This window comes from Cantharellus anzutake, assembly GCF_015039405.1.
Source record: "Cantharellus anzutake strain C23 chromosome Unknown EI90scaffold_129, whole genome shotgun sequence".
Classification (NCBI taxonomy): Eukaryota; Fungi; Basidiomycota; class Agaricomycetes; order Cantharellales; family Hydnaceae; genus Cantharellus; species Cantharellus anzutake.
Window position 1 is genome coordinate 34,444 of NW_024067079.1, and position 25,993 is coordinate 60,436.

Sequence of the window (25,993 nt, forward strand, 5' to 3'; positions counted from 1 at the left end):
CCGAGTCCATGATCCATTCAGTCATGTTGTCGCGATCGCTCCTTGCAACAGCCGCATGTTCCTCTGCCATGAGGACATCGACCTTAGCGTCCTTCCTCTTGGCCCCCTTTGACGAACTCTGTCCTTCGTCCGCCTTAGGTGGACGTTGTCCCTCCGATCCTCCCCCTTCAGCCCAACATCGTTCAAAGGTGTGTCCGAGTTTGCGCTTGCAGTTTGGATTCGTGCAGCGCGGACGTTCTTTGTTGGATTTCCTTCCATCAGACTTACTGGAGTTTTTGTCAGGTGTCTTTCCAGATTTGGCAATGAGGACGGTAGACAAGGATGGTTTTGCCTTCCTCTTTTCTTCTCTGAGGATTTGTGCTATCAACTTTTCGCAAGCCAGTGTTGACACATCATCGATATTGGCCAGTGTCATTTGTTGTAGTGTCTCATACGAATCTGGTAGTGCCTCCGATACAATCATGGCAAATTTAGCATCAGTGTAGGTATCACCAAGACTTGCTAAGCGGTCTCGTAGTTCACGCATCTGGATCAGTTGAGGCTCCATTGGCTTGGAGTCGTCCAGTTTGAAGTGGTGAAGCTGAGTCATAACTCTCGCAGCATCCTGTGCCCCAGCACCGTTGTAACATTTGAACAGGGTTAGCCATGCTTCCTTCGCGGTATCCTTCCCTTCGATAATGGACAAAGGCATGTCTTCGAGGGTAAGTCCGATCTGGGTCAGTGCATGGCCATTCTTTCTGTCCCATTCGTCTGCATCAGGGGTGGATGAGGCGGCAGCTTGTTTACCAGAAGAGGATGAAGGGGAAGGGGGGGGAGGGGGAGAAGGTCTGGTCAAGTGCTTCGATTTGGGATTGACGATATCCCAGAGTCCTCGATCAGCAAGAATCATTCGGCTGCATATGGCCCACATCCGATAGTTCCGTCCATCACTTTTGAGTTTTTCGATGTTGTAAATACTCTTGGAACCATCAGCTGTAACATTAGTGGTCATAGTTAGGCTCATAACCTATTAGAATAGTGACTATGTTGCATAAGACTCAGACTCAAATAAGAGATCTAAGTTGTAAATACCTATGTCACGTAAGACTGTGACAAGAGTTATACATGAGTTATAATAGGAGATATAGAATGGTTCTCACCTCAGACTCAAATAAGAGATCTGAGGGAGAAAAGTCTAAGAAATTCCTCCCTTATATACGCGACATTCCTGAGTGGCAACGTCGTCGTACAAAGGGAGTTTTAAGTTGAATAAGAGGGGCAAAACGCCCCCAACGCCTCAAAGCGCCCCCAAATGACCGCTACGAATAACCGCTACACAACTACCTGATGTAAACAAGGTTGGTATTCTAATACTTGTCGTCGTCAATCAGGATCAATAGTCGCACTCTAGACAACAGATCAGGTGAAGAGGTTGGAGTGGCATGTGAAGAAGTGTGCATCGATGAGATAGATGATGCATGTGGGCCGGTCAGGAAACTCAAACACAACCGGAGATGAGATAAGCTAGCTGGCTGGCCCCAAATGGGCGATGACTTAAGCGACCGGATCCCAAATCGGTGATGATCTAAGCAAGCAGAACCAAAATGGGTGAGGAAGAGCCCTAAAGCGGCGATGAGCTAAGTGAGTGCATCCCAAATGGGAGCTTGTTAGAACCGGGCGGAAACAGACGACTCCGGAGTGGAATCGGAGACTTAGCGTGGAGGGACCTTGGCCTCAGCGACTCAAGCGGAGCGCTGTGCCATTGCTGTTTGTCCATTTGGTCCTTAATTTCACAGTAGGTGAGCAGGAAGTCTCTAGGGGGCATTTCAGGTCGATTTCGGACTGAGCCAAAACGAGTATGTACAAGCGCCGATATATATATAATGGAGGGGGCAAAAGCACAAGGAAAACAAAGGGTACCGAATCGGAACGAAGACGTCCAAACGGGAACAAAGGGTAGAAGAAGCGGAGCGGTACCGAAGGTCATAAGGCAGGACCTGCGATACGTCCGAAAGGAGGTAGGGAGGGCGAGGCCCAGAGGGGCAGGAGGATGAGGAGAAGTGGGGATGATGACTAACTGGCTAGAATAGGAAGAAGCAGTAGTCCAAATAGGGATGAGGGGAAAACGCGAGGGATACATTACAAGCGGCGAAAGTGCCGAAGGCGATCCGCGAAGCTCGGGGGTTACGGAGCTTATGGAGCTTATGGAGGCGGGGTTGAAAGTCTGAGGGATATTGGCAATGGTGTTTACGTAGTATGAGGTCACCAATGCAATGGACTAAGACCAAGGTGGAGTCAAAGTCCGAGGTAGGGACTATGATGGAGGCTCGGAGCAAAGGTACGAGCAGTGTCCGAGTGCGAAGTACGGGACAGCGGTGGAAGGTCGTAACTTGGCAGGAGGGTGGCGGAGGAGTACCAGAGGGAGGAGAGAGGGGAAAGGTAAGGGAGAAGGAGTGGCAGAAAGGAGAGTTGTCAGGTCCAAAGGTGAGTATCGGAGCGGATGGGGGAAGCGTAGGAGGGTGATGGGAGGGTGGAGGTGTTGTGAAGGAGGAGCGGAGTAGGAGGAGGAGTAGTAGTAGGAGGGTGGCGAGAGGGGCGGCGTTCGGTCTGAGGTGAGTATCGGAGCGGACGGAGATAGGGGAGGAGAGGGAAGGAGGAGCAGAGGTGGCATGGGGGGTGAGAGGAGGTGTGTTGCCAGGACCGGAGGTGAGTATCGGAACGGCAGCGGTAAGGTATGACTCCGGAGGTGAAGAGGGTGGAGGTCCGGAAGTCGGGTAGGGGTCGGGTATGCACGGATATGACAGAGCTGAAGTAAGTGCCTTCATCCAATGAGAGTGTGTGAGACCTCGCTCCAACCAATCGGCATTCGCGATTCATGGAGCATGTCCACACTCTTTATATATAGTAGATGCCCATCTGTATTAAGTAATCCTAATATAAATCCCACTAACAGAAAGATACACCTCAAACTTGGACGGATGTCAGGGGATGTGCGTGCTCGCGCAAGATGCTCTGATAACCTAGCTGTGATCAAAGCCAGGGGAAAGGGATGTCCCCATCCTAGGGTCAGCTATATACATGTAGAGTCTGGCAATAAGGAAACCAAACAGATTGCCAATAGAATCACGTGATCATAGAATGTTCCAGAACAATGCCGGAGATGATCCGGGTCACCGGGGCTTAGGTAGGCGGAGTAGATGGGAATTACCGGCATACTTCCCACGCGCATACGCGCAGCCAGCATAGGGTCCAGGGTCATTGCTGATCCCTGACAACGGAGTCCCGGCAAATGCCAGAACCTCTGGAATTGAAGGCAACCTGGTTAATTTACAATAGGGAGGAGACCGGGGAAGGAGGAGGGTTTCGCAAACGACAAGGACAACAAGCAATAAGGAAAGAAAGACAGAAGTTACAGAGGGCAAGGAAACAACTGAAAAGAGGAAACCTAGAAAAACCTAAGTAAGCAATCGGGATCCCACCCACCGAGAGTAACCGAAGGTCACAACACCTCCCCCTCAGTGAGACCAAAAGGCTTACTGGATGCAAGGAAGATGAAGGAAAGACTTCATCAAAAAACAGCATACAGGACAAAAGAAAAGACTAAGAAAGAACATGCCTTCAGCAGAGGATAAGGTATAAGAGGGCCAGAGCCCTGTAGCATAGGCAGATGAAACTCATGGATGAGATTGTCTGGAAGAATCGACCCAGGAATGCAGCAGCAAAAACCTGAATCAGCATGACTGTAACCTCGGAAGGCACAGTATGCATAAGGCCGACAGCTGGTATGGCACATAAGATTAAGCACCACCGGGAAAAATGCCATGCACGAAAAGAGACCAATGAGTGCAATGAGACTGAGTGCACACAAGTCTAATTTAATCTCGTACCTCCATTAAATAACAACTTGTGTGCATGCAGGAGATGCAAGCAATTAGCGGGGCAACAGTCCCAGCAAAAGTGTAGGGTGAGTTTCCAAAAGTTCAATTTTGAAGTATCATCTGGGACCACTAACTCCCTGATCCTAAGAAGACCGTGGAAGGCAGTGAAGCAAATCGCCAAGAACAAACGATTGTCAAACTCTGACGAAATCACATAGCGATCAACCAGAAGATGCAGGTGCTGAGATTCAATCAGTAACTTCTGTCTGATCGGTTCACCATCTGTTTGTTCCACACCACGAAGAACCCCAATGATGAGAGGATGCTTTCTGACAGCTCGGGCTCCTGGATAGAAAGGTTGGAGATGATGGACGATTCCTGATAAGTATGAAATAATCGTTCGGATGGATAAAGGATTACCGGATCTCCCAGTTTGCTTTGCCATATAGCAAATGAAAAAACTGACTGTCTCGGGTGTTGGTTCGTGTCAGGGCACACCCGCCTGACCCGGGCCCACCCGGGCCCACCCGGCCACACCACACCCGCTCCCCGCTGTCTATCCCCCTCCCCCCTCCTTCCTCCCTCTCCTCCCCTTTCTTTTCCCTCTTCTTTCCCCTTTCTTTACTTCATTCTTCTCACCTTCCTCTTCCTGTTTATTTCTTTCTATCTACACGGACCACCTTCCTTTGTATCGATGTACTATTGACCCGTCCGGCCCACACACCCCGGACGGCTTCCTGCTGTGCCCAGCACGCGCGCATGCAGCGGACGCTCTTGGGATCCCCCACGGGGACACCCGGATGCCTGCGGCTGCCTCCGAGGATGACGTGGCACCTGTCATGTGACTCAAGCCGCATGTACATAAATGTACCTGAAGTGGGAACCGAAGAAGTAACCTTCTTCTCACATTCTCCACTTCAGTCTGAGTGGCCAGGGACCACTGTCCCGGATCGGGCCCGCCAGTACGCATGCCCGCTCCACACCCCGCGACAGCCTCAGTGCCGGATACTACCCCCGGGCCCTCTCAACCCCGGACGCGTCCCTGACAGTTCGATGTCACGGTTATGGAGGTTACAAAAGGTGATGTAGGAATTAATACCGGATTGATATGCTGATTTTGTCGATGCATCAAGAGCATTGGACAAATAAATCACCTGTTGGCTGTCATATCCATGCATACCCGACCCCGACCCGACTTCCGGACCTCCACCCTCTTCACCTCCGGAGTCATAACCTACCGTTGCCGTTCCGATACTCACCTTCGGTCTTGGCAAACACACCTCCCCCTTACCTCTCCGACCCTATCTCCGTCCGCTCCGATACTCACCTTCGGACCGAACATCGCCCCACTCGCCACCCCTCCTACTACTCCGCTCCCCCTTCACAACACCTCCACCCTCCCGTTATCCTCCTACGCTTCCCCCGTCCGCTCCGATACTCGCCTTCGGACCTGACTACTCTCCTTTCCGCCACTCCTTCTCCCCTTACCTGTCCCCTCTCTCCTCCCTCCGTTACTCCTCCGCCACCCTTCCGCCAAGTTACGACCTTCCACCGCTGTTCCGTACTTCGCACTCGGACACCGCTCGTACCTTACTCCGAGCCTCCGTCATAGTCCCTACCTCGGACTTTGACTCCACCTCGGCCTTAGTCCATTGCATTGGTGACCTCATACTACATAAACACCATTGCCAATATTCCTCGGACTTCCAACCCTGCCTCCGTAACCTCCGTAAGCTCCGCAACCCCCGAGCTTCGCGGACCGCCTTTGGCACTCTCGCCGCCTGTAATGTATTTCTCGCGTTTTCCCTTCATCCCTATTTGGACTACTGCTTCTTTCTATTCTAGCCAGTTAGTCATCATCCCCACTTCCCCTCATCCTCCTGCCCCTCTGGGCCTCGCCCTCCCTACCTCCTTTCGGACGTATCACAGGTCTTGCCCTATGACCTTCGGTACCGCTCCGCTCCCTCTACCCTTTGTTCCCGTTCGGACATCTTCGTTCTGATTCGGTCACCCTTTGTTCTCTTTGTGCTTTTGCCCCTTCCATTATATATATCGGCGCTTGTACATACTCATCTTGGTTTCAGTCCGAAATCGACCTGAAATGCCCCCAAGAGACTTCCTGCTCACCTACTGTGAAATTAAGGACCAAATGGACAAACAGCAATGGCACAGCGCTCCGCTTGAGTCGCTGAGGCCAAGGTCCCTCCATGCTAAGTCTCCGATTCCACTCCGGAGTCGTCCGTTTCCGCCCCATTCTAACATTGGCTATGAAGACGATCTGTTGTCCATGGGGCATGCTTGGGCTGACGTGCCCTAGCACTCAAGAGGGAGTTCATTCTCGAAGAACCCCCAGTGACTCCCGCAGGGGTTTGAATAGAGCAATGTCGAGCCCAGGACGCAGTCATCAGGCAGTATCAAAAAGATGATGTGATAAAGCGTCTGCGACGGTATTTTTGTCACCCGGTATGTGGACTACTCGCACATCCACCCCAAAGTCCATCATAATCTCAACTGCCTTGAAAAGCAACAACACAAAGTTTGGTTGCACCGCCAGAGAGTGAAAGATATCAACGGTATTCATTGAATCAGTTCATAAAAGGATTCGTTGCGGTTTATCAGGAAGGTGAGCAGCCCACTCAATCGCTGAGACTACTGCTAACACTTCATTGAAAAACGTGTCCCCATATTGGAGATCTGACTCCCCGATCAATGCAACAAACGCCAGGTCTACTGTTGGGGACCAAAAGCCAGACCAACATTCAAGGTGTCGGACAGGAAGACTAGATCCGCATCTTGTTCTTGCCAAGAATGGGCATCCAAGAAGTTGACTCCCAGTGAATTCACGATCCACTGGATAAACCAGGTCAAGTCTTGCACAACTGACTTGTTCAGTTGAATAGGTGCCAAGGCAAGTTTTTTACCCCATATCTTAGCATACGATGACTGAAGTGTGGGTCTAAGGAGAGGGTAAGCATTCAAGGCCCAGTTGCAATACCCCAAAAGCCACTGCCATTCTTGGAGTGGATGACGTCGAAGTTTTCCAACTAAAAACGACTTTACATCTTCGATTAAAGATCTTTGTTTATCGTCGGGCATCGTAATCGTCATCAACTTGAGAGAAACCTGGAGACCAATTATGGTAAGCTGTTTCCCAAATTCTTGCTTCTTCTTCCCATGCAGAATTCTGAGCTCATCAAACAGTCTGAGCAATGTGACCTGCTTCCTTGGGTACCGTGTTTCATATGGAACATAGAGCTTGAGATCTTCCTGGACATCAAAAGAAAAAACATCATCAACGTAATGAAGAAGATCAGGAATACTTTTCTCATAAATGGCAATCCAAAGAACAAGCATGTAGAAGGTACACCAGATTGCACCTGAAGCCTGGTTCCCAAAAACGCAACACTGATCAACGTGATATTCCCCATCAATCAACGTCACTTGTCTTGCCTGCCATCTCGGGTGGCAAGGTAATAGTCGATAAGCCGAACTTGCATCAGACTTGAACAACCACACTGGCGAATGACCAAAACTTGCATGAAAGGCAAGTAACTGTTTACCCAAATCTTGGAGATTGTCAGGTCTAAAAGACCCGTCTTCAGGGGCAATCGCCACATTCAAAGAGAAACTCCCTGCGGTGTGATTGTTAATGAGTTGAAACTTCGCTGAACCCGGCTTGGGCACTGCAAAACAAGGTTGCGTGATCATTCCTGGTAGCAAAGAAGAGCCGAATGATGGCAAGTAACATCCTAATGACATCTCGAGGTCCCGTTGCATCTTCATAAATGACTTCTTCACCTCATCCTTTTCCTCCACTAGACGCTGATTGTCATGCCCTCTCTTCATTGAAATCAGGAGTTCCGGCTGCGCACATGGCCAAAAACCTGATCAAAAGCCTGAAACCACTGACTCCACAAGCTTGCAGTTCGGGTGATGCTGCAACAACTCATCAAGCCTATCCGGTTTTATAGGTGTCACAATCTTGAAGAGTTCCGGGTTTTCCTCAATCGTTTCGGATACCAAAATGTGAACAAAATCATCAACAGGAACAGATGGAAGAGGTTCTCGAAAGAGAGTGGACATTATGGATGGAGTGATTGGATCCTCCTTTCCCCAAATAAAACCCCTGAGATAATGCGGGTTTCTTATTGTCCCCTTCCACTCTTCAATTCTTTTCTGTCTTTTTGACGTCTTTTGTAGGGCAAGCCGACCTTCGGTGTTCTCCCTCACACTTGTCGCATACATGTCGGTATTGGCAATTGAAGTGGGAGATTCCCGCATTAAAATGTCTACAAACTTCCCTGTCGACTTTACCTTGCTTCCAAGAGGCTCCCTTTCCTCCCTTTCCTCCACTTCCACCTCCGTAGAAGAAAGGGTGGCACAACTCAACATCGTCGAGAGTAAGCCTTGCATCCTCGGCGAGTCTCTTTTGGAACATGATGTCGAAGTCGATAACTGATTGTTCTTTGAAGGGACCCCCGCTCTTGAAAAAATCACAGATATATTCTTTGTAGGTTCGTAATTCACCTTTCCTGTGCGAGTAGATGTAAAGGACTGCGTCAGCGTAGGCATCAAACGCCATGATCCATGCCCCTTGGCTGCAGATCACCTTCTTAGATCCAGCTTGGTCGTAGATGAACTTGAAGGGTCCAGATTCATGGACGACTTCTTCCTCTGGGGCTCTATCAACTTGGATTGCATGGACTTTGTTGAAATCAACGTATTTGTTGAGCAGAACCGCTTCCCAGAGGGACTCTGGGAATCTGGGTTTGTGAAGTTGCCCTTTGAGTCTTTGTAAGGCCTTTTTCTTATGTTCCAGGAAATATTCCCGAATCTTATTGGTTCATGTCGCCAGGGGAAGGTTCCGGTAATTCCTGTGATGATCCGACCTTTTGGTGCCAGCGAAGGTAACATTGGCATCATCAGAGGAATTGGAAGAGCTCCCAGACGAACTCCCTCCTGGTTCGTCCTCGTCAGATAGGTCAGATCTGGTATCCTGGAAGAAAGATCGACACTTCTTTCTCTTTCTATCATCCTGACCTCGGGATATTTCAAGTTTGCATTTCTTTGGTCTTTCCGTGGGGTCTCATCCTTTTCCTTTTCCATCATCTTCAATCCTTGCTCCTCCTTTTCCTCTCTCGAGTTGTTCGACGAATGAGAAGATGACTTCTCTTTTGTCATGAAGATCGAACTGTTCAATGAGCTCGAGAACTTCATGTCTCACATTTCGAAAATCTTTGGTAGAAGATGCCTCTTTCAGTATTTTCTCAAGACCATCTTTGGGTTCTTTATCAAAGATAGACATAGCTCCTTCACGATCCTTCTCTTTATCAGCACTCAGTCCAGCTGCTGAGTTGCTCTTCATTGTAGATACGTCCATTACACCAGGAATTCCTAGTATCTCCATTTCAGAAGTCTCCCTGGACATGAATCTCTTCCCAGTTGAATTCAGATGTGAGAAACCTTGGTTTCGAAAGATGTTTTGCAAACGACAAGGACAACGAGCAATAAGGAAAGAAAGACAGAAGTTACAGAGGGCAAGGAAACAACCGAAAAGAGGAAACCTAGAAAAACCTAAGTAAGCAATCGGGATCCCACCCACTGAGAGTAACCAAAGGTCACAACACCTCCCCCTCAGCAAGACCAGAAAACCTACAAAACCCCTCTGAGATGAGCGCAAAAGGAAATATACACGTGATCATGGCCGAACAAAAAAAATGATGGGAATTGATTTAGAAACCAGCCAACGACCAGTGCCTACATGTGACATTATTATGTAATAAATATTCATTGCGTGCGGTCTCATCGACCCCTCCCTGTTATTCCCCAACCCAACCCAGTTACCAAACTAAAATTATTAATTACCATTACAGCGCTTGTGTATTGTAGAATGTGGCCGGAATAGGGTTTGTTTAGTGCAGTTAGTGTAGCATTGCTTATCGGTGTTATATATACATTGAAGTCATCCTCATGCAATAACTGTGGCAAAAAAAAAATCCACCAAGAATGAATCAAACCTGCACAAGCAGGGGAGGGGGGAGACAGGCTCATAAACAGCACTATAATTCGCTAGACCAAGTAGACCTCACATGGATCCCAATGTACATTTTTCATGACATTGATCACCCCTTGGAATTGAAGTTTTTCATCTTAAAAGTTTTCTAAGGGAGAAAAAAAAAAGAAACACCATACAGGACTCAAACCAAGACCCATCCAGACACAGGATTGAAGAGAACCCGGCACCAGCCACTAAGCCAAACCACCATCACTAGGGACCTTGACCAAACCATATATATGTATAGTTAAACTGGCCTCACAATTCCCTCACCCCCCTTCATCCACTATTTTTTTCTTACTGCATGCAACTTTCTGTTCCCTTCCGTTAAATGCCCCACAGTCATGAAGGCGCCCGGGCCCCTGCCCGTGCATCTTCACGCTTGCATCCTATTCATTTCCTTCATTGTAATTGGCGGATTCAGAAAAAATATCATCATTTTCATATTTGTGTAAATTCATCAAACACGTGATTTTTTGCGCTCATCTCAGAGGCGTTTTGTAGGTTCACTGGCAAGACCGAAAGGCTTACCGGATGCAAGGAAGACGAAGGAAAGACTTCATCAAAAAACAGCATACAGGACAAAAGAAAAGACTAAGAAAGAACACACCTTCAGCAGAGGATAAGGTATAAGAGGGCCAGAGCCCTGTAGCATAGGCGGACGAAACTCACAGATGAGATTGTCCGGAAGAATCGACCCAGGAATGCAGCAGCAAAAACCTGAATCGGCATGACTGTAACCTCGGAAGGCACAGTATGCGTAAGGCCGACAGCCGGTACGGCGCATAAGATTAAGCACCACCAGGAAAAATGCCACGCACGAAAAGAGACCAATGAGTGCAATGAGACTGAGTGCGCACAAGTCTAATTTAATCTCGTACCTCCATTAAATAACAACCCATCTGTATTAAGTAATCCTAATATAAATCCCAGTAACAGAAAGATACACCTCGAACTTGGACGGAGTTTGGGTGTGGTAGACTGTTGCGCGCACAGTGAGGCAGATCACGAAGGATGGTATGTAGCACTCGGCAACGCGGATGGCAATCTGGATAAAGTAGCCAGAGACTGGTGAATCCCAATACTTGTTCCTTGGTCATGTCAGGGCTACAGATTTCAAATAAGCCGGCCACAATATGAGAAGGCAATAGGCAGGACTCCAGCCTCTATGACAATATTATATAGAGTGAGGCAACGAAGTGTCCATCAACTTGTTGTCATCCAGCAGCCAGAATCCAAAATTAGCTAGGTTGAGTGGAATGAGTAGTTCAACCGAAAATCACGGCATTCACATACTCTAATCCCTTGTCGAGGTGAATGGGCGAAGAAATGGTTGTTCGCATTCCAACTGGATATACTTCCAATTGTTAGGGGCCTTCCCTCTGATATAAAAGTACTGAGAGTCAGAATGGGGGCTGGACACAGTGGTGAGCAATCGGCGAATGACACCTCGAGGGCCAGGATAGTGATGGTAGAGCTGCAGTATCAACAACAACTGGTTGTTCACTTCATTATGATATGATTTTCATTCTCTTGCGGGAATTGTCCATGCGGGCGCTCGGCAACGCCCGCTGGTTGCACTCGATTTGGACAACCTCCAACTGCGCGTCGATTGCCAGCAGCCGAGTCCACCGTTCCTCAAAGTTATATATGCGTACCATTGTCACCTGCCCCTTTGCCTCCTGTCTCTTCTCGCTAAGTTATCATGTTGTTCAAACACCAACCTCCAACTTCCCAAATTCGTCGTGTATGAGTCACTGAGAGACTTGTAAGCAGATGAAATCAGCTCAAAACAATCACTGTGACCAATAGCCCGGTTTCCCGCCGCTCTTTTCATCCCCGATAGTAGAGAGGTTGCCCGTAAATTGGTCCAACTCGATGACGAAGACGATAGCTGTAGTAGCGGCATACGGATGTCTCACGCTGGTCGTCGTCTACTTGAAGCCCAAGCTACTTCTTGCCTTTTGGTTCTGGCTCTGGACAGGCTGGTGGCTGTCGGCGATGCATCAGATTGAGGCGAAGGGGCTCGAATTGGATGCAACACCTGCTACGGCGAGGGCCACCAGGGACGAAACTGAAAGCAGCTCCACTCGAAGAAGCGCCGCGTGTCACCGAGGCTCTTCAACGGAGTGGGGCAAGCCATTTTTTCACGCTGACTCCGCTTCATCTTCTGCGGAGCCGGAGCCGATTGCGCCATCACATTCGTCAGAATCGTCACCCCCTATCTCATTGCTGCCTCCTTTACCCAAGATTCGTTCTGCCCATTTAGGCAATTTAGTTTTTACACCCCGCCAGGCTGAACACGAGGATGGTCTACGAGACAATCAGCGTCTAGAATGGCTCGGCGATGCTGCCATTCAATTCAGCGTCACGCTGCTCTTGGAGGAGTTAGCCCCTCAATTGAAAACTGGCGAGGCATGTACCATTCGCGCTGAGCTGGTTTCGAATAAGTATCTGGGCATGTTGTCGGTAAGGTATGGGTTGTTTGTAACCTACAATGAAGTTTGTGGGCAGGATATATCTCAGGATCTAAACAAAAAAATACACGGTAAGCGCACCATGTGTATACCGCTCCCCGACATTATTTCTTCATCGCCTTATCTGGTAACTTTTACAGCCGACTTATTTGAGGCGTATATTGGGGCCCTGACCAAAGAGCGAGGGTTCGACTTTGTCCACCAGCACCTCTCAGTCGTTCTCAAACCACCTCGGCTGATGGCTTTAACTGAATCACATCGACATGGCGAAGCCGAAAGCTCGTCAGCACCAGTGACAGTGCCAAATCCCCTACCAACTCCTCCACCGTCACCTGCACTCGTGCCCTCACGTTTGCGTGAGCTTGTGCCTCGGGTTACTGATGCGGCTCCATGGGCAATGACGCCAGTTGCTGCGCAAACGCCACCATCACCACCATCACCGCCTCCGCTTGGAAACCCGCTCCGTGCAGATCAGATTCCACCATCAGCGTGGCTTTACCACCTGAAGCAGGATGCTGAAAGAAAACAGTTCTGGAGGGCCCAAGCTCAGGTGAACGGGAGGGTGCTCACTTCCGGACAAGGCACTTCGAAGATAAAGGCTAAAACGGCGGCGTTGGAAGCTTATACGCGCGTCGCAGGGTGCGTCAACTAGGACCTCTCAAGCAGCTCAAAAGTCCGGTGAGGTTGCTGAGATTCCACGGGTGCAGTACCCGGGTTCTTCGTTATGTCCCTCTGCTGCAGCAGCCACAGCTCGGAAAGCCCCACTTCCGCAGACACGCTGTTGTGATTCGGTGATGAGTGTGGCATGTTGTGAAAACAGTATGCAGGGGGGGGGGGACAAAGCATCGATTGGATTCTCTTAGCTGCCACTTGTGATCGGGGCTGACATGTGTACATTATATAACGTGTGACAAACTGCAATGAAAGTGTATCGTCCTAAGTAAGATGGGAGAAAAGCGGGTGAGGCTACTGAGTATGTTGGCGAAACGACCGACTGAGTCATATTCGTGGAAGAGGTGTAGCTTGGTGATCGGGCATGAAAGCTGTTGGACAGACTGACAGGACCGAGGTCTCACAGAACCCAAAACTAGAAATGACTTACTATCAAATTGCAAGATACATGTCCATGTTGCATGACCCGCTCCGTACAGTTTAGCAGGAATTCAGGCAGACAAATCACGCGCACAAGGTCGACGACTTTCATTATTGGATAACAGATGCGACAGTGTCTGTGGACATGGTGCATTATATTTGATAAATACCGCCACAGGCTATCGACGGTTGAGAATACACGTCCCGTAGTGCCGGTGCGATAGAGGTTAAACTAACTAGGCAACCCAGATGGAGATCATAAATATCAGAGCCTGGACCTTTCCTGTAAAAGGCTTCCCGCAGCCCTCAACTTTTCAACAGCCTCAGCGACCATCTCATCTACTATCTGTTTCGCGGGCTTGATGTCCTTGATCACGGCAGAGACTTCGCCCAGGAGGAATGACCTCCCCTCGCTCATCACCTTGGGGTTCTTCGCCAAATCAACCTCAAAGGGCACTTCCCCTTGTGAGGTGAGCTCTTTGATCTCCTCCTGCCGGTTCTTTTCCCTGAGAACAGGGACATTGGTTAGCGCGATGTGCAAAAGCACTAGGCAAGAGGGGGCGCACCAGTTTTCAACGTAGGGAGTTCTTCGGACTCGAAGGGGACGGCCAGTAAATATCAGCGTCCGAACAGCATCTCCGTACCCAGCTGATAGGATACTATACCGTGAGATTTAGTTAAACAAACATCGAATTGAGGCGGGGGAAATAGTGACTTACGCCTCCTTGTGGGCTTTGGGTGCGCCAGCTTCCACACTGGCGACGAAACGTGTCCCCACCCAGACAGCTTGTGCACCATATGCCAAAGCGGCAGCTAAACCACGCCCGTCTGAAATCCCACCAGCTGCAATGAGGGGCACCTGGAATGAGGTATTCAGTGCCCAGGGCTGGGGTAAGATCACCATAGGGAACGAACCTGTTTGCCCGTCAACGGACTCTTTTTCCCCTTCAACTCATCCAAACATGCTGGGATTAGTATGCCAAATGGAATATCACCCGTATGGCCACCACCTTCTCCGGCCTGCGCACATATGATGTCCACGCCGCGAGCGAGGGCTTTCTGGATATGCTTCGGATGCCCAATCATATTCATGACGGGGATACCAGCTTTGTGGAGTCTTTCAACTACCTCAACTGGTGGGACACCTATGTGACGCACATGAGCAATTTTGACACTCGGAATCTAGGGTAGTCAAGCAACATACCAACGGCGCAAACAAAAAGCTTAGCTCCTTCTTCTATGATGACATCAATAAGCTCAGATAATGACCCCTTCGTGTAGTCGTAATTGGTCTTCCGAGCACCTTCCCCAACTTGAGGAATGAGTAGGTCTACTCCGAAAGGTGCATTGGGGTCTTTCAAGTCCTTCTTGATAAGCTCGATTTGCTGCCGGAGAAATTTGGGCGTGTACCCTACGCCTCCAATGACGCCGAGGCCACCAGCACTAATGATTGAAGGAAAATTAAAATGAGCGCGGGGAGAGCAAAAGTTTGAATGGAAGAGCTGACTTTGTCACTGCAGCTGCCAGTTCAGGCCCCTGTAAAGCGGCGGGAACGGGTTAAGAAGGCTCATCCTGATGTAAACGCAAGTCCTAATCTCTTACAGCAGCCACCTGGCACCTCGCAAGTCACTGGCAGTTCAACGTGGCAGTGAACTAGCTACTTACATTCATTCCAGCTAACAGAATAGGGTGCTGGATACCGAAGAGTTTGGTGATTTCAGTCGAGATGGGTGCCATTTTGCACAGCTTCAAGTGAGGTGAGCGGAGTTCGGAAGGGAATGCGATTGAGACGTTCAACATCCAATGAAAACAGCAGTAAGCATCTGGTTCGATTGTGACGACAGTTACAGCTTACCTTTCCGTTGTAAATGAGAGGTTCGAGGTGAAGTTCGTCAAGAACTCAGGGAGATTTATTATAGGTGGAGGGTCCGGTAAAAGTAGAGGCCGAGCCCGGAGTTCGAAAACGTCGCGACGGATCTTTCCGGCTCATTTTGTGCCTCGGCTCGTCATTTTCCTGTTTGCGTTCGTGCCTCAAACGCCTTCTTTCCCACCTGTATCTTGAATAATGTGCACAACCTTGTCTGCTCAGCAAGGGCGGTTTCATTATCAATTTTAACCTCGAAAATCTGTGGGTGAGAATGAGGACAGACAGCAGGTGCACTTGAAATTGTGCATGTGCCAGTGTATAAACTTCAGGCTGGGGACCTGCCAGCGGTCGTAGTAAATGCTCGAAAGGCAACATGACACCAGTTGGTTTGATGGGATATAGGAAGCACAAAGTGCAATGCCCATTCTTTAGATCGGATAAAGAAATACCATAGTGTAGTGGAATGGAGAGCGTTGGGAAGGCTGACAGCTTAATAAAGGTGCGCGAGGTCGAAAGGACCTTGGGAGAAAGCGGCATTACCAATTTGAGGGAAAGATCGACGATTTGGCGGAAAGTTCCGCCCCACTTGGAATATGTAGACGAATAAATTCGGCCAACTCCGCTACACTTATGTTCAACATCAGGTCATGTGTCAGGTGCCACGCATGGCACATGCAAGCCATGGGCACGGCTACTCTCCCTTAGCCGGGGACGTCTTGCAATGCGGAGTCCGGCTGCACCGTCAGCACTCCTTGACAAAGTACAAGGCACCAGTTGCTGCCATGCCAGCGGTTGAAGTTTTTCTCTTATTTCTTCTCACATCCCAGCCAAAGACAATGCCCGTCCGCCATTTCTCATCTGCCGAAGAACTTCTAACAGCCGGAGGACGCGTGCCCTATAATCGAATCAGACCGCCAGTTGGGGGGTTTCGCTGCGTCTGAGCCCAACCTCTTCCTTACGCCGCCGATCGAGTGGACTTACACGCTTGATCTCTGAGTGTTGCGAGACGAAACTTCCGCAGGACAGCCGTCGTATAGCCTAGATATGTGTATGCTGCCGCCGCTTAGGGGAAGGCTCGCGACCCTTGTTTCCGTCCGTTTGCATGAACAAAAAACTTGGCACCTGTTCCCCTCATTAGGGCACGCGTCGCATTGTCTGGCCTGTTTACATTCTTCAGAGAGCCTCGTTGAATTTCCCTAGAGAGTGCGCAGGTAGCGAGGTTCGCTCATCAATTGCATTGTGTCCAGCTCGCCATGCGTATCAAATTCCGCGTCCATAAGATTGCAAGCCCCCTGGGTAGACCGTTTGTTCACGTCACCCCCGCACTAGAAAGGAGGTGCCCCTGCTTCAGAACACCTTCGTGGAAGCTCCGGATTCCTTTCTCGCTCCAAGCTCGCGATTGGCAGAGACAGGGTGTGAGGCACTTCCATTGCTCGTCGTAGCTTCTGGAGAATACATATACCGCAGGTTAGAGGGACCCCGATATTGCTTTTTGCAGCTCCGGGGAGAGCTAGTTTGTTTGCGATCATCCTGATCACTCCACTCACCCACTGCCGCTTCTGCTCTCGACATGACCAATCATCACTACTGGTACTCCTTTACCCATTCCACGATCTTTGCTTCCTCACCTCCAACCCACCTTCAGGAGGGGAGGGTTGAACAGCGTGATCCTAATTACAATCGATCCCTCCCCGCCAACTATCTTCGCACTTGCCCCTCGCATACCCACGACTAGTCCTACCATCCAGCCAGTCACTACCCTCTGATCTCCACTGGTGCCAAAACAGTAGGACGATGCCCTCTACGCTTGGGTCTTGAGGGGTGCTACATTTACCTATACTACTCTTATATGGCTAGCATGTGCGTCGCTTACTCGCGCGCGCGCACGCATCCGGATCGAAGGATTTGTACAATCCATCGCTGTTAGTGCTTTGTCCTAAGGGTCCATCCTTCGACTGTTTTACATCCGTATACTCCGTGCGTCTTGATTTATCGAGCGCGACATTTCTATCCTGTTGATTACGTTTATTCGTTCGTGTGCATCTGGATTGGAATTAACCCGTCGCGTTTGCCTTGGATTGCATCGCCTCCATCTCCTGTCATGCATATCATCTTTTGTGCGGCGACAATGGAGTAGGGATAGCCAATGACCAATAGGCGTGCTGTTTCTCCCACCCCACCATCCACCCCCCCCACTCCTGGGTCTTTGGGCCCACCATAAACATCCCGGGATTCTCAGTATGCGGATTAAGGAGCTAGGGCTTGCTTCTCTATGCTCAGATGGAAAGGGAAAAGGGGCGCTGGATGTTAGGGGATGGGTCCGATTTGCTACGCTGTACCATTTGACTCTTATATACCTTAAGTCGCACCCAGGTCTGACCCGTACGCGTCATGTTGTACCACGCAGGCACTTAGGTTCCTTAAGCTGACAGTAATGACCTGTGTGTACTGCACTGCGTCAAGCTGAACAATACAGGAAGTTACGGAAATGCCCTGTATGCCATGTCCCTGTCGTCTTCGTTTCTCCAAGCTCCCCATTTGTGAGGCCACTCTTTTTTTCTTCCTACACAGCGTCGCAACACCGTTGAGTGTCGTCAGCAGTCAGCAGCAGAACGGCATCATGGTGGCTTGCTCTAATGATTGGAGGAAATTGCCCGTGTGTATGGGGTCCCTGTCAGATCGGCACGGCCCAGGACCACTCCGCCACTTTAGCTTCGTCCGACTTCGTCTCGCCTTCTGCGATCCGCACACACCCCGAGCTGGAATGTCCAAGTGATTTAGTGCCGCCCCCCCACCAAACCTGATGTGGTAACCACATCACGAATTGTATTTGTGCCACATGAAGTGTCACGCTGTGCCGTCACTGCGAAATCATTAAGCAATCCAGAACTTATAATGTGTCGCTAGTGACAACGCATCGGAAAGTCCGACCAGCCGCACTTCTGGCAGCTAAGCTGACGGCGTGTTCTTTCGCCAAGGTTTTGCACCGCTGATGGTGTATTCCTTCGCAGAGGCTTTATCGCCGCTGATACCATGCATGCAGCAAGGCATAGATTGGATTAACGGCAGACAGCGCACTCTGGGTTCAAATTGTGCCACTGCGGGCATCATAGGAAGTAGGTGATGGATATCGGGGCTTGCCAACACACTCAATTACTGCGTGACGGTCCGGCGGTGCAATCTCCGGAAGTACACTTCAAGTCCTTCACGTTAATGCAATCATTTCTCCGGCTGTGACCTTTGCAATATTGGCGCCACACATCAACCTTGAGCTGCGGTAGTAACTGCATCAGTGCTGCTCAAAGGCTATAAGAACTAGAAGACAGTAGTGGGTGATGGCTCAACGAAAACAGCACCACAATGTTTCTGGCTTTTCCGCCAATCAGCCTCTTCACGACCCTTCTTGCCTTGGCCCTTCCGATTGCGGCCCGTCCTAACAATCTCATCTTAAGGTCAAGGAGTCGAGCCCTCCCTCTGCGTGGCTTTACTAAACGTCTAGCCAAACCTGGCCTTGTCCGCAGGGATAGTATTACCCCTCAGCTTGCATGGGCTGGTGCGATTCTCAATGATGTAAGCACCGTGCTCAAGTACCCACTTGCGCACAGCTGGGATCTCACCATTCAACCGTGCACTCATTCGCACTTGTAGACTAGCTATGACTATGTCACCTCAACTTTTGTCATTCCAACAATCCGTTCAACCGATCCCACTGGGGAGCAGAGTATTACTGCAGCAGTTGGCCTTCACTGCGAAAATGCCGCCTTGACGCTTGTCAGCTTGTCAATCAGTCCCAACGGGGCCGTTAATGTCATTGGTAACTACCCATTGAAGCTGGGTCGTGTGCAGCGTTTTGATTATTGATGGATCGCCGTTGTCATACACAGGGGCGGATTATCTGGATATACTCACTATCCAAAACATAACTTTTAGCACCGGTGACATAGCCAGGATATCTATAGAAGCGTTGCGCAACCACACGTTCGCCACAACTATTGAGAATTTGAATACGGAAGACAAGTCGGAAGGACTGGTCACCACCGTCGAAAATCCTATCTGTGATAGATATGCTGCCATATGGGCTATCGGAGGGTTCCAGGCTGGAAACTCCGAATCTTTCGCAAACTTCAGCACTGTTACTTTCTTCAACGCCTCGGCTCGTCTCGATTCCGGAGAATGGGTTGGTCCGCAGGAAGCGACCACTCGCGAAATAACCACAGCCAGCGGGATACCTCTCACTTCCACTACCGTCTCCTCTTCCAGTGTGACCATTTTGTACCTTGGAGAACAACCGGCACAGGAACCCAGCACAACGCCGTGTCCCTGGGAGCCGCCTCACGAATCCAGTGTCCCACCCGCCTCCCACACGGTAAGGCTACATGGGCTCCCCATCTTGCCCATCCCAGGTGTGGCAGAGCTAGAGAGTCCCCCCGTCACACGTGGCCCCGGAGGTCCTGGAGGTCCTGGAGGTCCTGGAGGCCCCGGAGGTCCCGAAGGCCCTGAATGCCCTGAACATCCCAAACGCCCCAATCCATTCGGTCCTGGTCCCGTCTTCCCATCTGGAGCCCCCACTCCATCTGGTCTCCGAGCAACAAAACCGCCGTGCCCTCCCATGTGTACGCCAAACCCCATCCCGGACACTGAACATGTCGGGTGCCACAACCCGGATACGAAGAGACATCCCATGGATATGACGTGCCCATCGGATTAGTGATTACTCCCAGACAACGCACATGATGTGCGTAACTCAAGAGAACATTGCAGAGGGCTTAGGGAGAGCGTTTCGACTTGGGGCAAAGTTTGAATAGTTGATAGTTCATTCTAGAATCATCGCGGTGGCGTGAAGCGCCGCGTGGGCGAAATATGTATATAGATCTTCAAGCGACTTGACGGCCGAATTAGCTTTTTTCGTGTTGCCAGAAGGCCGGAAACTCAAGACTCGAGGGCGAAGCGGAACGTCCCCGAATGTACCACTATTGGTGCATGCCGAAGTCGTATTCGTTGGCTACCCTGCTCGCACAACCTGCCGGTTGTCACCACAAGCAAGAACACAACTTGCACAAACCCTAACATGTTCCCGATGGCCTCAAGATCTAAGGCTGTACATTCTGGCATGAATATGGACGGAGGGTTGTTGCTGCCATACGATTAGCCCAACTTTGGTGGCGGCTGGCGTTGACTCGACAAGCGCAATAGACTTGGACCAAACTAAACCGTAAGGACGACTGGGTACGAGCCTATCAATAGGTAGCCACCCGTGGTCGCTCAGGGTTGAATATAAATCCAGAGCCTCACAAAAGAGAGAAAGCTTGAATACACATCTGTGTTGTCCCTATCGGGCCCGTCCTCATCGTTGCCTCGTCAAAAAAAAAAACCAGAGCCAAAGCACTCTGCACTATCTGTCTCGATCAATTTCTACAGGATGGAAGATGACAATAGGCCATTAGACGGAAAGCCATTGCTTGTACAGAGATTTTGCAAGACCGGGTGAGCCATTGGTGACAAAGATAAGTGACAAATTGTAAGCGGCTTCTCGAGCCATGCCATAATCCGTCAGCTAGCTCAGACATGAGCGCTTAATTGGATCGACTGATTATGGCTTTACGCACATTTGGATTTTGTTCTAGTCGTTTTGAAATGATCTTCAATGTTCTTTGATAGTGGTTAACGCTCAAGGAATAAAGACCTGATAAGAATATTTTGATAAACCTTGTTGCGAATCACTTGACATAGGATAGTCCTACCAAGTTGATGGAATGCACGACCGAAGTTGTACTCAATCTCATCTTCTCTCTGGGAAGGTCTTCGGTACTTCCTGTATTCGCTCATAAAAGCCATTGCCTAGACAATTCAGTACTAGCACATCAGCACTCGGTGGGACTCACCTCCACAACTAGGTGATGACGATTGTCTGCTTGCCGCTGCATTGCACGACCAATACATGCAATGGCCAGGCTCAAGCAGATGACTGGATCTCGAGGTTGCAAGGCGTGAGCTTGCAAGAGGTACCCTATGATGTAATCGTTGGTGGATGCGTGAAGCAACGTAGGACATACAAACATTTGGCACTTTGGTAGCTCCGAGCACAAAACATGATGTAGCCATAAAATGCATAGATCAAAGGACTCATCTTCTTGGGACGCAGTGGCATAGGAAAATTCTCCTGTGAGTTGGAGCCTCTGGAGCTTTTCGCTTCCGTTGTCTTCCCCTTCTTAGAACGGGACCCATCCTCCTCCCCTAGAGTTTCGTCATCGTCGAGAGCGTCATCTCCCTGTACTGCAATCCAGCGGGTCCCATTTTGTCGAAGCACCAGAGGATCCCCACGAGCATTCGCTTCCCAGAGCCTTAGTTCCCTCAATGCCATTTTCTGGAAGTTCGTGGCGATGAATGCCTCGTTCGCATCCAAACCTCCTTTCGAAAGACCAGCGAGTAAGAACCTAAACGGATCATTGTTAAATTGATGATCTCTGAGGAGCTTCTGGCAATGCTCCATAACGTTGGGATAATGTCGGGCTCGAATGGCGCATACTGGTCGGAGAATGGGGTCAGCATTTAAATGAAGCACAATAGTCGATTGGCGCACTCGCTGCAGTTATCCTGATAGTGTTCTGATTCTTGAAATCATTGTAGGCATTGGAAAGTAACATGTGACGAAGCACTTCATCCGCAAGAGCATACTGATCCTCTCGTGTAAGGAGAAAACAGTACTGCCAAGAAATTGACACAGTTTTGATATCAGTGCTAGTGCTTAGTTCCAGACGAACCTGAGTGATCATAGACAACCAGCGTGCGAATGTTACCCCCCGGAAATTGTCAACGCCTCTGGGCTGCTTTCCTCCTGCCGCGGCGTCCTGGGCTACAATAGGTCGTTAAGATTGTGCAAGATTATGCAAGTTCCCAGGTCGGGAGACACCTATTTCCAATTCCAAACGAGACGCCATTTCATTATCTCCACTTTCTGACTTATTCTTCCCCCGGTCCCTGTTTTGACGTCTCTCAATAATAATGCCACGATATGGGGATGTCTGTACGGAAGTTATCTATGGGGAAACCCATTTGATAGGGAAACATACCCTATCTACCATAAACAATTGGCGTGTAATGCGGAATTCCTCAACAAGATCACCGCCGTCATTCAACCAAATCTGGATTGCACCAGGAAGTTGAGACAGCATGTCCTCCTCGGTCTGATCCAGTCTCTCGAACACGGCTATCGTTTGCTCTTGCTTGGCTTGCTCATATATGCGCAACTGTTCCCTGGATATCTTGTTCCTTTCTGCAGCTGATTTTGTTGTGTTCAATTTTCGTGTCTCGTCGAAGAAGCTGCCAATCATCTGGGCTGCCCCTCCGGACGATTGATCTTCCATAGAAGGCCCTTCGACTGTGGGCAGGGCAGTAGGCACGCCCCGACGAAACTCGAGCACTACATCCATGGTGAGCCAACCCCAATAATTCGATGGGCGAGGAAACAGAGACGTTACCTTCATTGATGAGATCAAAAGCATCTTGAAGTCGACCAATGATTTCTAGAGCTTCGGCAAGTTTGCTTTTTGCTTCGATAAGGGAAGGATCCACTTTGAGGGCTACGAGAGAAACATTCATAAAGGTGCTCCACAGCGGCGTTATCGGGTACCTACCCCACTGATACGACTCTATAGCGTCTTCATAATTACCCAGATTGCGATCACAAGCTCCGATGCGGAGGATAATGAAGGTAGAATTGGTCTGATGATGTTGTATGAATATAGCACCTGATTCTAGGGATGCGAAACCGGACCTCGTTTTGCGTTGCTAGTTTGATGTAGATTTCTCGAGCATCCTCATACATACCCAAATCAAAGTAGACATTCGCGAGCTCCTCAAAGAGAATGCTGAACTCAACCACATCCTCAGTGGCTAAGACAATGGATGCATGCATCTAGCCATTAGTTTGGGTGTATCAGCATTATGAAACCAGTGCAGTCGCAGTAGACTCATACCTGAGCTTCCCCGAAATCACCAATCTTCAATCTGGAGATTGCAAGCCGCTGTCGAAAGTTGATATCTAAGGGGTAACAACCAGGGCCAGGACCTCGACTGATTCCTTCGTCTCTGGCATAGCCGGGTAAATCGAACTCCCTATCATCTTGAACAGGATCCCACATTGGACTTTCATGAAAGCGGCCATCAAGCCATCGAGCACCCCTCCGAATGGTAAAAATCGCTTTCTCATATTCGTTGACATTATTGTAAAAGTCAGTCAAAGCAATAATCTGCCGAGTGCCGAAATCATTTTCAGAATGAGGGCCCTCCGGCTGACGTTTAGTGTGGAAGTCGAACGCATCCTGAAATAACCTCGTCGCCCTTGGTGCGTCATCAAGATCGATGAGAAGTAACCGAATTTCCTCAAGGACGTTCGGGTCGTAATGTTGGAACTTCATGATTTTGAGAAATCCATCGAGAGCCTGGGGAATTTTTTGGCGAACGGCACACGTCAGAAATGTATGGACGCACCTTCTTGGGTTCTCCTTGCATCTTAAGGAGATACGACCAATCCCAAAGAGCATCCAAATCTTGAGGATCGATGTAGAGAATTTTGCGAAAACAATATATGGCTTGCTGCAGATATCCCAGCTCCCTGAAAGTCGGAAGTCGCGTGAGACCCTAATAAAATGTGCGAAGGGCTTGGCAAATACTTTGACTTCTGCCCAAGCTCCCTCCAAGTGCCAACGTCAGGCTCCCGGAGATGCGTCGCAATTATGCGGAGTTGCAAGCATTCCACCTCCTGCCCAAGGTCAAGATGGCATTCCGCAAGTGTCGTCCACGCATCCACTGCTCGGGGCTCAATGCGAATGGCCTCTCTCAAGAGGGGAATTGCTTCTTCAATACTACTATTCGTATAAGCCTCAATACCCTTCGATATGAGATCTTTAACTTGTGGGGATAATTCCGGCATATTTCTGGGTCGACGCTGTTCGAAACATTGGGGATATGACACACGTAGGCTTGCTACATGGACGTACGGCTTTCCTCTTCTTGCCAATTCCGGATGTCTCACGAAGCTCCTGTTGGAAGTCCATTGTGTCATCTTCCTCCTCGAACTCGAAAGTCCATTTTCCGGTAATAGGTCCCCTGGCAGGTCCAGAAGACTGAACTTTCGACTTGACGATGCGACTGCATGAAAATCCTGGATAAGCGGGAGGCAGGAAGTATGGAGAGCAACCTGTGAAAGAAGTACTCACTCAAAATCTCCCTGCATTTGGTTTATGGCATTCTCTAAGTTGTCTACTTCGTAGTCTTGGATTCCGCCCAACTCGCCCCCGTACTGGTCATCGTCGTCATCGTCCGGTTCGTACACATCACTGCCAGAGTCGGTAACATAATCGTCAAATTCTTTCTCGGAAAGGTACTCTTCATCCATCTTAACCATGCCAGTCGAAGGATCGAAAATGTTGCTCGCCTACAATACGAAAGACGAAGGCGCGATTGGCCGGCACCGGTGTCAACAATTAGCAATACATAAGCACCATCTATTCAATTTCCAAACAAAACAACCATTAGCGCAACTATTTACATGACTCTAATCAAAGCTACGATGGGCTTACACAACACCTACCTACCGTCTGACGCAACCCGTGGCCGCTGCCCTTCTCACTTGATCACTTTCATTTGGCAAGCTGATTGCGAATCCAAATTTTCGCGAGGGGTCTTAGTATTCAAAACGTGGTGTATTACAGCTAACGTCAAAAACAAAAAGCGCATCCGATTCTAATGGATCAAAGGAAGGTCATGATTTGGGTGTTGTACCTGATGATATGAGGTAAACCTGCATGATCAGTTCACAAATCCAGCCGCATGGACGAAGTTACACCAGCGATCGCAACCAAACCCCTTCTTTCCTTCTTGAGCTCGGGGATTGGATCAGGACATGAACGTGCAAGGTAATGGGCCTACCCAGCCCAACCCGAATAGGTGATGCGCCATGGGTATACCATGGGTATACCGGGCCCCCCGTGACCGGGCTGGAGAGTCAATGACGAGTGCGTAAAGGATTTCCTCACAGTGGCAGCCCGGGAAAGTCCTACCATTTAGGAATACACACAAACCCCTGTATTGCGAAAGCTACTAGGGTTCCACTAAGGAAAAAAAAACAAACAAGCGTTATCATCCGATGAGAGGGTTAGGGGTGCCGGAGAACCGGTTCGAACCAGGACCGAACCGAGAACCGACGGTTTTGGTTCTTAAAGTTAGGGGGAAAATGCGAACCGGTTCCGAACCAAACCATAGAACCGTAGAAATATTATCAACATATCATTCATCGCCCGGGATCTGCTCTTGGTCCCAGCATCCTCTATCCCATGTGAAAGGGCATTTTCCGCTGCTATGTGAGAACCGTCTCACTCCCGAGATCTCGGGGCTATTCAAAGCGTGAAGGCTGATATGCAGCATAACTATTTCGAGGAGAGGGAGGCATTAGATATAGCAAAGTGGCAAGAAAAATCTCATGATAGAACGCGCAGAGCGGGTGGGCTTCATTATGGACTCTTAATGCTTAGAATGTTCCGTCGAAAATAGAATATTTCATTGAACTTATCACATTTCAACAAAGTTGGTACCATCCTTTGAAACGGTCCAGAACCGAACCGAGTCACCCCCAGAGAGGGTGCGC

At 49.5% G+C, this 25,993-nt stretch overlaps 3 protein-coding genes across 3 annotated transcripts; 1 reads left to right on the top strand and 2 right to left on the bottom strand.

Annotated features, from left to right (window-relative positions):
• Positions 1–9,979: 9,979 nt before the first annotated feature.
• Positions 9,980–10,753, bottom strand: EI90DRAFT_3293871 (uncharacterized protein; the record flags this gene model as incomplete). The annotated part of the gene is made up of 5 exons (XM_039067404.1): positions 10,585–10,753; positions 10,523–10,558; positions 10,186–10,301; positions 10,061–10,133; positions 9,980–10,018 (listed from the first exon to the last, which is right to left on the bottom strand). Exons 1-5 carry the CDS (start codon positions 10,642–10,644, stop codon positions 9,980–9,982), a joined length of 324 nt encoding a protein of 107 aa, XP_038908945.1. The 5' UTR covers positions 10,645–10,753.
• Positions 10,754–11,540: 787 nt separating this feature from the next.
• EI90DRAFT_3087813 (ribonuclease III domain-containing protein) lies at positions 11,541–13,269 on the top strand. Its single transcript, XM_039062240.1, has 3 exons — positions 11,541–11,680; positions 11,762–12,460; positions 12,530–13,269. Exons 2-3 carry the CDS (start codon positions 11,791–11,793, stop codon positions 13,039–13,041), a joined length of 1,182 nt encoding a protein of 393 aa, XP_038908946.1. The 5' UTR covers positions 11,541–11,680; positions 11,762–11,790; the 3' UTR covers positions 13,042–13,269.
• A 477-nt stretch (positions 13,270–13,746) lies between these two features.
• EI90DRAFT_2946056 (2-nitropropane dioxygenase) lies at positions 13,747–15,218 on the bottom strand (the record flags this gene model as incomplete). Its single annotated transcript, XM_039055331.1, has 8 exons — positions 13,747–13,987; positions 14,048–14,140; positions 14,201–14,340; positions 14,397–14,626; positions 14,686–14,924; positions 14,989–15,017; positions 15,084–15,092; positions 15,147–15,218. The coding sequence occupies 8 exons, from the start codon at positions 15,216–15,218 to the stop codon at positions 13,747–13,749; spliced, it is 1,053 nt and encodes a 350-aa protein (XP_038908947.1).
• Positions 15,219–25,993: the final 10,775 nt, after the last annotated feature.